Raw genomic sequence first — 13,599 nt, forward strand, 5'->3', positions numbered from 1 at the left:
ATACAAAATAAATGTTTTATGGGTCGGAAAATATACACGTTTTTAATATTTTTTACTTCTAGGAATTCTATGTTAATTGAAGTCTTTTTTATTAGATGAATTTATTTTTCTTTGCATGTAACATTTTCGAATTATCCACTAAATGTCACGCACAAATGATAATTATAACGATATAACGAAGTTTTACCTTGAAAATTACAATAAATAAACATTTGATGGTATTTTCGCATGTTTTTTAAACAACTGTTTGGTAAATTCAGTAATGGCAAACTATGTATCCCAAGGGTCTGTATTGCGTATACCACAAAAATTACGTTATTATTTACTTAACACGAGGATTGTTGTGTCATGTTTTGTACAATATATATTATTATCAGTATTAAAAAGTTATTAGTTATTATACTGCCATTAGAAGAATAAATATATCTTTTTAGTGCAAACGTTAATTTATTGTTTCATTTGAATGAATATAACAGATTATTACCTTAGAGGTTTAATAGGAACTATATTTAATTCGATAACTGTAATTAAATGTTCATGTAAAATCATATCGTTTCTTAATTCATAAGTATTAAACTAGGTACTTAAATTATTAAGGTTTTATACCAATGAAAATTGTATAGCTAAAATGCTTTTATAGGTACTTATTCAGTTATGAAAGCTGCTATTACATAAAATTACATCAAGTACGTATTTATCAAAATAAAATGATATTTTTTTAACAACTATTAATGCTGAGTTTATGTTTTTTTCAATATTTAACTTAGGTTATCTTAAAAGCAATTGAGATTTAAATCTACAATTAACTGTAAACTAAGAACACTAAAGACATCATTAAAAATAAGTTTTCGTACTACACTGAAAATATTTGAACTTGAAATAATAGTCCAATATTTTTTCGGTTTATTACTTATTAAAAATGTATTATTTATTTATTTTTATTTTACGGGATCTCAGCCCTTTGACAAAAGAAAAATGTATTTAAAATCTTATAAAATTAAAAATAACAACAAAAATAATTATTTTACAAACAAGCATATAATAAATAAAAAAAAAAAAATAACTAATAATATATTGGATTAATATAATAATACCTAAATGAACTAAGTTTGGTATTATGTAAAGTATTTATGAATAATAATATTCATTAAATTAATATTATGATAAAAAACGTATTTCTATCATATGTTAATTTGCTTGTATTTTTTGGCTATACATTCTTCATGGTGATGGTACACTGGTTTATGAAAATAAGACTACTTAAGTATGTAATTTAAAGTTTAAACGCAGATATCTATTACGTTAGGTCATGTATAGCGTTATAATTTATAGCTTAACAGCGTTTTATGACCTTCTTGTGAGACGTATTTATGCAATTCTATTCAATAAAAAAATTGCAACATTACGCATGTTTCCCTTTGACTCGATGAAAAACTAGGCAAAATACAGGTGAAAATAAAAATAAAACCAACCGTTTCGTGGTTTTATTAGTTAACAACTGGACAATTCTTGTGTGTGTGACTTATTAGTTTCTTATACGAATCACGACTATCACTATGGTAAAGTATTTACAACAGTATTGTATTATAAGTTATTGTAATTAACAGTATATTACTCTGAAATTCCATACTAAGTATATTAATTATCAATAACAATGTTACTATCTCTGTATTTTTTTTTTTTTTTTTTTTTTTTTTTATCGGTTTCTGTATTGCACTTGCAAGAGTTACAATCTCTAATTGCCACATTTGCGTCGAATTGTTTCTCTCTCGACTCAGTCACTACGAAGTATTTAGGGTGTATCCATTATCACCAGTATTCAATAAAAATTTCGAATCGAGAATTGATTTTGAGCTGCGTTGTGTCGCAACGAAGCGTTTGCAGTATATCATTATTAAATTGTTTAACGTCGTGTGTTAATATTGAATAATAATAAATGACATTAACCATCGTACTAAATACTATCGTGGACTCCGGCGCAGCAGTGGAATGGAATAATATAACAATATAATAATTAATATCGTCGTGATGTAACTGTTGCCGTATGATATTTGTATTATTAACATTGAGCCGAGCGGCCAACAGAATTATTACCGCCGTTACATCACCGTGGGAAATCGATGTGATCCATATGTTCGTACACACTATATACACATACACGAGCAACAAACACGCGCTCGGACGGGCGCGAGCGCGCGCGCTCGCTATTACCATTATATTATTATTATTATTATTATTAATATTACACAATGTCATGCTATTATTTAGGCGATACTTGGAATATTTGTAAAACGTCGAAGACGACAACAACTCGACTAGTTACATATATATTATTATTACATCGTCATTTGTCATATTATTATTACACACATCAACAAGACGACGACACGAAAAAAAAAAATGTTATGACGTCGTGTGTGTGTGTGATGTCGTCGAAAATCGAAAAACGTTTCCATCGTCGCGTTATCGTGATAATAATATTATATATTATATTAATATTATAATCGTAATAGTTGTTTGCCACACTGCAGCTCTCGGGCGGGCGGACCGAGCGCCGCCGCCGCCGCCGTCTCGGTGACCGAGCGCGCGCGCGGTGTGCCGCCTTGGTAACACACCGCTGCGGCGACGGCGTGCTGCTATGGTGGCGCGCGTGTTATCAGCGGCGGCGGCGGCGGCGCGGCGAGTCCGTACGACGACCGACCGACCGATTGCTCGAAGGCGGCGTCGGCGGCGGGCGGCAGCAGCAGCAGTCCGTTTCCACACACGCCGTGTGTTGTAGTCGGTGTGTGTGTTTATCTCGCATCACGTTTATTGTGTGAACCGTTCGCGGGCGGCGCTCGCGCTCTGACGCAGTTATTACCGTGTGTTTGTGTGTGCGTACGTGTGTGTCGGTTCGCGTGACACAATTCGCGTGCACTAAGACCCCATTAGCCGACGCCGTGAGTTTCCGTCGGCCGCAGGCATCAGTGGCGAACGGGGCATCGGCGTGCGCGCGTTTACTTTTCGTCGACGGTTTTGAATCCGATAAGAGATAGACTCTTCTTCTCTGCCTCGTATATTTTCTTTCGATTTCAATATATTTTTACCTTTCGACCGGACGACATCCGTCGTCATCGCGAACAACCGTGGTGTTATGAAATCGGGCGGACGCGTGTCCGGCGATACGTTTTTAGTAGTGTGAGACCAACGTCGGACCCGACACTCGTGTCGACCACTACGCGCCGAGGACTGACACCCATCAACCACCACCACACCCCGCACACTGTTAGCTTGTCGCATAGGTGTTGTCGTTCGGTTGTGCGACGATGATGGACGACGACGACGACTACAGCAAGACGTGCGGTCCCGTGCTGGACCGCCGGAACCCGGTGAATCTGGATGAGCTGTTCGTACCGCTCGGCACCAAGTCCAAAGAATGCGACAACTTGCTGGCCGTGGCCGAGGAGGATTCCGGGGCTGAAGATGACGTGGCCGCCGTGGATACGGTCGCCACCAAGACCACAAGCTTGGTAAACGACATAAACACGAGATTTTCCAACGATTGCACGCAAACCGTCGGACCGTACTTGGATATGGCTGATCCGTCGCGCAAGGTCAGCGTCCGCGACCTGTTTAAACCATTGGACTGCAAGTCCAAAGAGGTACAGAACTTGGCCGAAGAACGATCATCGGACGACGATGAAGACGACCACCACAAAACCGAGGGTGCAGGTGACTACCAGACGACCGGAGCAGAGCACGACCAACAACAAACCCAGACCTGCGGGCCCGTCCTCATCGACAGTGGCAGCTATGGTAACTCGCCGGTTAAACAGCAATTGGAGCGGATTTTCGATCAAAATCCGGAAGAGGTATTAACCCGTACGACATTTTACACGTATAGACTCGTTGGAAATGATATATATTATATAATTGTGGTTTAGGAGAAAAATTTTTTCGCCCCCCCCCCCCTCTCGAACAACTAATCGTTTTTTTGCTCTTCAATTACCTAAACCACGACGATTCCATTCCGTTAACAACAACAATAATAATAATAATGATAATAATTTCATATTAGTAAAGACGACGACAGCGTGTTTTGACCCTTTGCCCCTATACCACATCGCCGAGACAGAACGCGTAGTTGCTTTTTTAGTCTGTAGCAGTAGTTGTGAAGTAGTATAACAGTTGAAGTAATACAGTTGACATTATTTCGAGCTTCGAGTTCAAGCGTAATTTTCTAATCCGTTGAGTTTTGCAGTAATACGATATTTATAGTATTGCAAAGTTGACGCTCAACGTCATTAATACACATTTCGGAATCACTAAGGAGATTCACAAACACCGTCGCCAATGTTGTTGTGACACGCAAATCTTAAAAAAAAAATACCAACGGTATTTACCCACGTTCTATTTTGCACCACATGCACGGCAAACGGTCGTGGCTTGCTATCTATTATCTCTTATGACAATATCTATCTTCGGCTAATCGTTTGCCGTCATTATTCACTCGAAAACTCAAGTTATTGAGATACCGTGCCCGCCGTGTGTATCTCGGCGTTAAACGAAATTATAATAACCGCGTAACACCGGTAGTCAAGCTCTGCGGCCTTGGACGTCATTATCTACTAATTATGACACCTGCTATGTATTATTCGTTCGAAGCCGTTTCGACGCGCGTACAATACAAATTACAATAGTACAATACCTTTATGTACATAATATATGTGTAATCGGGGCAATGAAATAAATAGTATAATTTTATTATGTGTATATATCACGGTCGACGGTATTGTTTTTGTTGTCCGAGCCAGCTATGTCGTCGTCGTCGTTGTCGTCAACGGCGGCGGCGGCTTGTATGACCACTTGTTTCCAACGAGTCTATTATGTGTTGTCATACGCGCCATTTATAAAATAATATCGCATGTATTGACGTGTGCGATTGCGCGATCGCAACGGCACACACACGATGTGTTAACTGACCACGTGTATTTCCGGTTAGGGTAACGACGATCGTGAAAAGGAACAACCGCCACAACAACAACAACCACAGCCAAAGCAGGATGAGCAGCCGCCGCGTCCACAACCGGACGGTGCCGACGAAAACGCTCAGCCGTTGGCCGGTATCGACGACGAAGACGACAACGACGAAGACGGCGGCTTACAGCGGCCACCCGCTAACCCCGATCACGGTATATTGACCACCAAGGACGGTACGCCGCTGATCCGGTTACGTAGTAAAAAGTCCATAATGGAATCGAGATTCAAGCTCACGATGCGCACGTGGGACGACGTCTGGAAGTCCACGGCATGGGCCAAGTTCGCGCCTGACAAGCTGAAACACACGTTGCAAAGGTCGGCCCGGAACCAAGGAGAGCTTAAAGCCGGCGACTCGACGTCGAAGAAGCAGACGGCTACGGCGGCGGCAATGGCTGCGGCCGGGACGACCGCGACCGCGGTGCCGGTCAAGAAGAGTCGGTTCAGGGTGCAGCACGTCCAGATCGACGACCAGCCGTCGGTGATCGTGGCCGCGGCCAAGCGGTCCCCGAAACCGCCGCTGTCGTCGTCCAGCGGCAGCAGCGACACGGACAGCGATCGGCTGCCGGCCGGTCTACCGATGATCGAAAGCAATCTTAACGAGCTGACGATGGTCGAGTCACAGCTGAAGAAGCTGGAGCGGGAGCACGAGGCCAAGCACCAGCTGCTGACGCCCAAGAACGACGGCGCGGCCGAAAAGTCGTCGTCGACCGCCGACGACGGGGGCCACAAACAGCCACACCAGCAGCAGCGGGCCGTCGGTAGCGGCGGCGGCGGCGGTGACGGGAAAAAAGACAAGTCGGCCGCCACTAAGGTGGGCTCCAGGGCCGCGGAAACGCACTCCAAACGGTTGGGCTGGCTGAAGGCGTTCCGGCGCAAGTCGTCGGCCGACACGAGTTCGGACACAACATCCGCCGGCGGCACAAACCCGCCGGCGGCCCAACACGCTGCCAAGCCCGTCAAACACAAGCAGCAGACGGCCGCGACCAAATCGTCTGCCGCCGGTAGACAATCGTCGTCGCCCAGACAACAACAGAAACAACGCGCGTCGTCGACAGCCGGCGCCGCCAGACCGAGACAACAACAACGTGCGACACCGGTAAGCGACAGGGAATAAAAATTGTGTTACAAAAACTAATTGGTTTTTCGTCTCGATTTTTACGCGTGTCGATGTATTTTTTTTTTTAATCTACAAAGGCGAAAATGTCACGCATCATCCCCTCGTGTCGACGGGAGCTCGCGTGTTTCTCTGATATCAGAAACGCGAAACGGTTGTTGTCCTGGAGGGTGGTTCGATCCGCCGGTCGCGGTAGTAGTAGTAGTGGTGGTGGTGGTGGTGGTGGTATTAGTAGCGAATGGCACACGCAAATATTAAACGTACCTACGGCACTACCACCGGTGTTGCGCAACCGCAAGTTTTGATTACAAGTAATACGATTTACGATGGGTTCGTTCAGCTCCTCTAGCCCACCGTCGTCACTCGCCGTCCTGTCACGGCGGCATAGAGCTTCGTCGTAAACTCTGATCGACCCGCAGTAACATGATGGGCGGTGTGTGGTGGCGGAGAGGGCCGGGTGTCTAGGTGCTGTTCTTATTAATTATCGTATTGAGTGGCAACGGCGTCCAGATAACGGATTAATCGTGTCGTAGTGTTGTGCAAATCTTAATTTGTGCCCTCTTATCTTTCGTACACTACTGTAAATAATAGATAATAATATATAATATAATATAGAGAATAATCCGCTTTGTAAAACCGCTTATTACGATAGCACGGGATGGACTTGTGGTGCATTTTGAAATATCCCTCTCGAGCGGTGTTGTTCTCGCCGGTAAGCTCGAAAAATAAAAACAAAAACCGAGCGCAGTTAAGTCAACAACGTATACCGTATGTGTGGCGCGAAACGTGCCGCGTACTAATCGCCTCCTAGCGGTAATATTAGTTGACCTTTATAAACGAGAATCTAGGCGATAACTGATAATATTTAAAAAAAAAAAATACAAATATTAATGTGTTTTTACAGTAAACATATTCTTACTATGAACGTTAGCATTCGGCGGCGAGATTACGCGTAACGTAACCACTACTATTCCGCTGTTTTTGCTGTCGTCGTAACACATTTTCTAGTTATCCGTTTTTTTATCTACCGCGGCGGTGGTGGCTGACGAAAAATGTGAAAAATCGTGGCTCTTCGCGTTGGCCGTCCCAAATGTTTTGACGGGTCGAACACAACACGTGTTAACCGCTCTAGGAACGAATATATTATTATTATTTATCTTAATCCGATGAGTTCTGGCACCGAAGAAGAAGTTGAATTGATGTTTATTTGTACATATGACTTTTGTGTTGTTTTGTGGCGAGCGCCCGCGTGCGTGTGTTAGTATGTAGTTTGTACACTGGCCTGTGCTCATATTGATTATGTAAAATCGTAATAATAACATACTTATTACTTGCACCACACGCATATCGTGTGTGTGCGTGCGTGCACACATACATTCTCTTGGCGTTGCCAACCGATGTCTCGAATCTAGTAGTACACCTATATATAATAATATTACATTTTTCTTTTGCCTATTATTATGTTTTATTTTCATCGCTGGATGATTTTGAAAACTAACGATTACCGAAACAGATGATCACCTCTACCCGGTGCACAATACATCGATTGTAGCGTTGCATAGTCGCAATCGGTTTTCCCCCTAAAATGATCTTTAAAACTATTTCTAGAAATCACGATGGCCGTCGCCGTACCTGCGTGTGCGTGCGCGCGCCACCGAGATTTTAGTAGCGTCCGTAATTGTCGCGGTGACGCTCATCGTCTCGTAAGTTGTGCTTGTGTGTTCTACGCGCCGCGCTCCGTTTATAGGTAAAACTGGGATACCACAATTGCGTTTGGCAATCGGAAAGGGGAGTAGTTTTTATTTTTGGCACACGTCGACACTACTATAATAATATTATAATATTACACATTCGTATCGTACGACGTTGACCACCGCGCATCGACGACAACAGAGTTTTTTATTCTCTGCCTCGATGACGACAACAATATTAATGTATATATTCCACTGCACGCTGCATAAAAAATATTAATACAGTATAAAAATATATCATTTCGGTCAAGTTTTGTAATCGTGTTTAAAAGGTCCTTAATGCCATTACGGGTTTGTGCCCGTCGGATAACTACAAAGACGTTTGACGCGCGCCTCGCGTTTCAATCAAAAGCACTCATTCGCTTTTCCGCCCGCGCAACGCCGCCGTTGTCATCTTATATTCGCACAAAGGAACGGCTGTACTTTTTTTTATTGCCTATCTGAAACACACACGCTCAATTTAAATTACATTTACTCCTTATTCACAAAGGTCGATGATGGCGTATTGAGTCACCGCACGCGAAAACACGTCAGGAAAGCTGCAATAATAATAGTAAGCCAGTGCAAATGTTGCAATGCGCTCACCGCACGTATGCACTACATAACAGAATAATAATATTAAGAATATTATATTATAAGATTATTGCTACGTTATTATAATTATTTTTTTATTACTTTCAAAGTATTGTCAGTTGTCGTTGTCCGGCAAGGTCATCGTCGCGGCAGCTACGCATCATTAAATATATGAAAACAAATGATAATAATGATTTGAATAATATTAAAACTTACTAAACTGCACCTTGTTGAGCGCCGGACTGCCGAAGACGTTTTCGATGCGTGCTTACTGCATACTTATAATTTTTACTCGACGATTTTAACGACGGGGTCATAATAATGATAATACCACCTGTGTGTATAGTCGGAGGAGGTGAGTGAGGAATTTGCGTGGTCCTTTTAATCTGGACGAATGCATTGGTTTTACTCTAAAATACTCTTTATACATCTAGAGCTGTGTGACAATGCGCTCGGCGTACGACCGGTTTTCGGGCGGCGGGAATTATTAATGACTCGACTGGTTTTCGTTTATGCGATATTATAATATTATTACATCATGCATTATAATATTTTCGCGTATCGTCGTCTCGTCCGTTTGACGTACCTATATAATAATGTTTTTTTCTTCTTAATATCTTTGATATCTGCCTTGAACTTAGTAATAAAACACAACATAATATTATTGTAAAATGAAAGGATAATATTATTATAGTCATCACTGCGGCATGTCGTCTTGCGTGGCCTTTACATTTTTGTCGTTTTCGAACTGGACGAAAAAATTAATAAAATAACGTGCAGTATTGCAATTAGTCCGGAAAAGAATGACAACCGTGTAATTTTTATTAACACGCGTGATGTTACGACACATTTGTTTGATGAATAAAAATTCAAAAAAAAAAAAACATTATGTCATCCCCTTTTTTTCTCATAAACTTCGCACACTATATTTTATTCTCGCAGACCTTTTAATTTATTTTTATTTCATTCAAGTATCATTTTACTTGACTCTGTTAACATGTCGTATACAAGTATATTATATGCTAAATGGTCGTGACTCGGTATTGTTGGAATGTGCAATAATATTTTTTTTTACATTTGAATATTCTTATTTCTTACTACGTACCTACGGTTGAAAAATGAATAAAAATAAAAATTGTATATGTTGTTTGGTTATCGTGATGAAAATAATTCAAAGTTGTATATTACTTTTTTTCTCCTTCAAATTTGCTGAATAATGTAAAATATAAAATCATTTTTATATTCTCTAATAGGTTCAGATATATACAATTATATAGGTAATCTGTTGTAAGTTTTGACCTCGTAGAAACTTTTTATCCCCAGATTTACCTTTTCATAATGCGCCATTTATAATGAATATTGATTATTTGAAAATAAATTAATAGTTTCTACTTAGCGTTTTAAGCTATTTAATTTTAATGTATAGCCACATAATAAATAATAAGTACATGTTTTAGAAAATTGCAACTTTCATTATATTAAATTGAACAAGATCAAAATATGTTTTAAACACGTGACGTCTGACGATATTTTTCCAACTATGGTTTTTGTTTTTAATGTTACGTTTTATAATTTAGGCCACATATAATTATCAGTAAATTGGTAGTAAATTACAACTAATCGAACACTGTACTAAGGAATTACTTAAACTACTTGTATATATATTTTTTATTTAAGTATTATGTGTACGATATAATTAATTAACTTGTTGGGATACTACTAATATTGATTATCATAATTTTTGACACATAAAATAGCTAAATAAAAAAACAAATTTTTAATACAACCACTCATAGTTCAGGGTCAATTAATGTTATCGAACATTACGTGTCAACATAATGCGCAAAGTGCATATTTATTTTACTATAGGCGATTATAAATTTGATTATAAAAGGTAAATCACGCGCGCGCGCGCGTTTCATTATTTAGTTTTACTGTGTTGTTATTTAGTTTAGGCCACGTGTCCCCGTTAAATTTGTGAAAAACAATAATTCTAATTCTAATTTAATTAAACAGAAAATGTATGGATTTTTACTAGTGTGTAGAAGAATTTAAGAAATGAAAAGTATACAATACAATATAGTATTAAACCTAATTCGTATATAAATGCTCGTATAATATAGCTCATTTAAAGGTTAGGGTAAAGCCGTAAATTTACATCAATAGGAAGAACAATTTTCCACAATTATTCAATTATTATTTGAATAATCCGTTAGGTGTGTATATATATCATAATAGTTTGCGTTAGCACATGAAACCTGTATCTCAGGAAAGTAAACGTCTAAAAATATCAAACAATTAATGCACCAAGCATAGTATCATTCAGTATAAAGGAGACGGCCGGCTTGATTAAACTCTACAAAACCGTTATGATAGCTTATTTGTTACCTAACTGCTACATAGTAAGACGGCGAAGAAAGAGTATGAAGGGTCCTTGAGTTATTATTTATTCCTGGGTGTTCTTTCATCACACTGCATTTATCGAACTTCCTTTTACTTTTTATTCACTTCGCGGGTGCGTATATTATGAGCTATATATATATATTATACAAAGCGTTGTAAATTTGTTTATTTTTTCATTCCCACCGTTCGATTTCAAAGAATCCATAAAATTATTAACGACAATAATAACATCAACAACAACAACAGTTACAGTAATTATTATCCAATTTTATTTTTTTTATGTCTAAAAATCGGCGTATGGTTTCTTCGAAGTTTACGATGAGGAAAGGAAGAGACGCATACAATATTATTTATTATAATTCCAACGTGGCCGATTGCATTCGGGATGACGTCACCGAAAGAAGCCGTTTTGTGATCAGGCTCCACCCCACCCCACAACCCTCTCCGTTGGTTTGGTCTTCTAACACTGGCTGAGTGGTGAAGCTGCGGCAATAGCTTCTGTTTGTTCGCTCGAGTTTTTGTCACTCAACATGCGCGTTATGGTTCCCTTTTTAAAAAAGCCGACTTGGGTTTAGGCTATAAAATAGGACAGAATCGCTTTTTTCATCCCTGCCGCCTTCATGTACAACAATATTTTAATATTCACGGCAAACGCGTAAACTAAAAGCCAACGCACGACCCTCGCCAGGATATTTTTTTATGTTGTGCGCTACCGAGTCTGTGTCGGGGAACATGGTCGAGTGAATAATACGGGTGGTGGGCGTCAATGAAACTTTCTAATCGATACACACACATACACCACGATTGCCGTCGCATGTCGCTCGACTGTCGTCGCCGTCGGAGTAAATTACGATGATATTATTATTATTTTAAAATAGTATTTATTATGAACTATATTATTAAATTATAAAACGGTAATAACGATCGGAGTGTATACATTTCGTGTGCCAGCAGTAAACAAAACAGACCTAGTGAATATAGCGGGCTAAACTCTTTATTTCGTATACACCACATACGCGTTATATTTTCCCACCGACGCGCGGCTGTCCGTCGCTGCGTCTTTCTCGCTTGTTTTTTTCGGAGTAGGTCATTGTCTAATAAATATGTATAAAAAAAAACCCTTCGGTATGATATTGTCGCCACCGTGGATCGTCTAACAACAGTGTACCTACACGATGGCACACGATGGCTGTCCTAAAAAATCGATATTGGCAGTCGGTATACTTTTATAGACTTGTATAATACGCGCGCAATAAAAATAACTTGTACGTGCGGCGCGCCCGTATAATTTTCAATACGTGCCTACTTCTACTTCACCTTAAAAAAATATTATTATATATTATAATATTGTGTATTAGTACACACACATTATTGTCGTTATTATTATTGCACGCGTAAAAACAACAATATTTATATAATGGGTGCAGCGTATATATAATACCGTAAGTAGGTTACGTGCGATGCGCATTGGTCGTTGTTGTCGGAAGGTTTTAGTCGTGTTCGGAATGATGAATTTGTTTCCGTTTTTTTATTATTGTCTCCCGTTGTGTATTTTTACGTGACAAAACGATGTCATCCTTCGCACCCACGCTGTGCTCGTATTATTCCCGATGCCGTTTTCGTTTGTAATATCAAACGACACACGCACGCTCATTGTAATTATCATTGTAAAAAATGGATATAACGTCACCTATATTTTATGGGTTATCGAATTCTGAAATGTTGAGGTAAGTTTCACGAGGGTTAAATTGATAATAATTCAACTCCTCAGTTGGTCGTCAATCCGATTGCAAAGCATAACTTTCTTGCATTTATAAGATCGTGTCCTGTCCAATCCTTTGTTGTATTTTTATAATATGCTACACAGAAATGAATCAATTGAATTTGTTTCGATTACTGGCGTCACCGTCACATAGTGTTTACGTAATTATAATATTTGGTATATCAAAATATTGTTAAATATTTTTTCCCAGCGTGTTTTAATCACAATGTATAATTCATAAACGACAAACATACCTCGATTAGTTCGTCGTAGTCGAAGGGTGAGCATTTTCGGCGCAGACACGATTTCATAAACCCTTCTACGCTGCCCCCATCTATAAACTACCCTTCCACCAGTCCAACCCCGTCGACGGCACCGCCACAACGCCGCCACCGAGCACGTTGTTGTGTGCGCACACGGCATTGTGAAGCTCGGCCCGACTGCCAGGCGCCCCATGTTGCTTGTAATCGCGTGTATGCATACCGGGTGTGTCCCGAGAGTTCCTTTTCTCTCTGTTTCTACCGAACATGGGTCGCTCATATTGTTTATCATCGTTAGTAATTCGGTTGAATCCTCCCAAAAATCTTCGTCGTGTTTCAATGCATTTCCTTCCACGACGTGTATGGTGAACAAACGAACAAACAAAACTAAATACTAAATACTTACCCGTGAAACGGAGAAAATAGTGCGACCGTTGTTTTACAGTCAAAGGTGAAAACACAAATAAGGCTGACGGTAGTGTACTGTATAGAACGACACAACATATACGCATAAGACGCATCTACTCGCCCCGCTGTGCAAATATTCGTTGACTTTTATTATATCATTCATTCTCTCGTAAGTCGTGTATTTTGCGTATTTCGGGTGCGTCCTCTTCACTTGCCACCGCCACCGATACCGCGCACCAACGAGAAACTACCGGACTTACCTACAGTGCCAGTGACAGAGTGTTATCATTTTCAGAATGCCGTTCCAAC

At 40.0% G+C, this 13,599-nt stretch overlaps 1 protein-coding gene across 4 annotated transcripts in view; it reads left to right on the plus strand.

Annotated features, from left to right (window-relative positions):
* Positions 1–2,766: 2,766 nt before the first annotated feature.
* Positions 2,767–13,599, plus strand: part of LOC113557266 (serine/threonine-protein kinase MARK2-like) — a 49,908-nt gene continuing 39,075 nt past the window's right edge. For all 4 annotated transcript variants that reach the window (XM_026962688.1, XM_026962689.1, XM_026962690.1 and 1 more), the window contains exons 1-2: positions 2,767–3,851; positions 4,982–6,115. In XM_026962688.1, the coding sequence (XP_026818489.1) occupies positions 3,306–3,851; positions 4,982–6,115 (1,680 nt within the window). In that variant the 5' untranslated portion in view covers positions 2,767–3,305. The remainder of the gene's footprint in view (positions 3,852–4,981; positions 6,116–13,599) is intronic.

The sequence above is a fragment of the Rhopalosiphum maidis genome, chromosome 3 (assembly GCF_003676215.2).
Source record: "Rhopalosiphum maidis isolate BTI-1 chromosome 3, ASM367621v3, whole genome shotgun sequence".
Lineage (NCBI taxonomy): Eukaryota > Metazoa > Arthropoda > Insecta > Hemiptera > Aphididae > Rhopalosiphum > Rhopalosiphum maidis.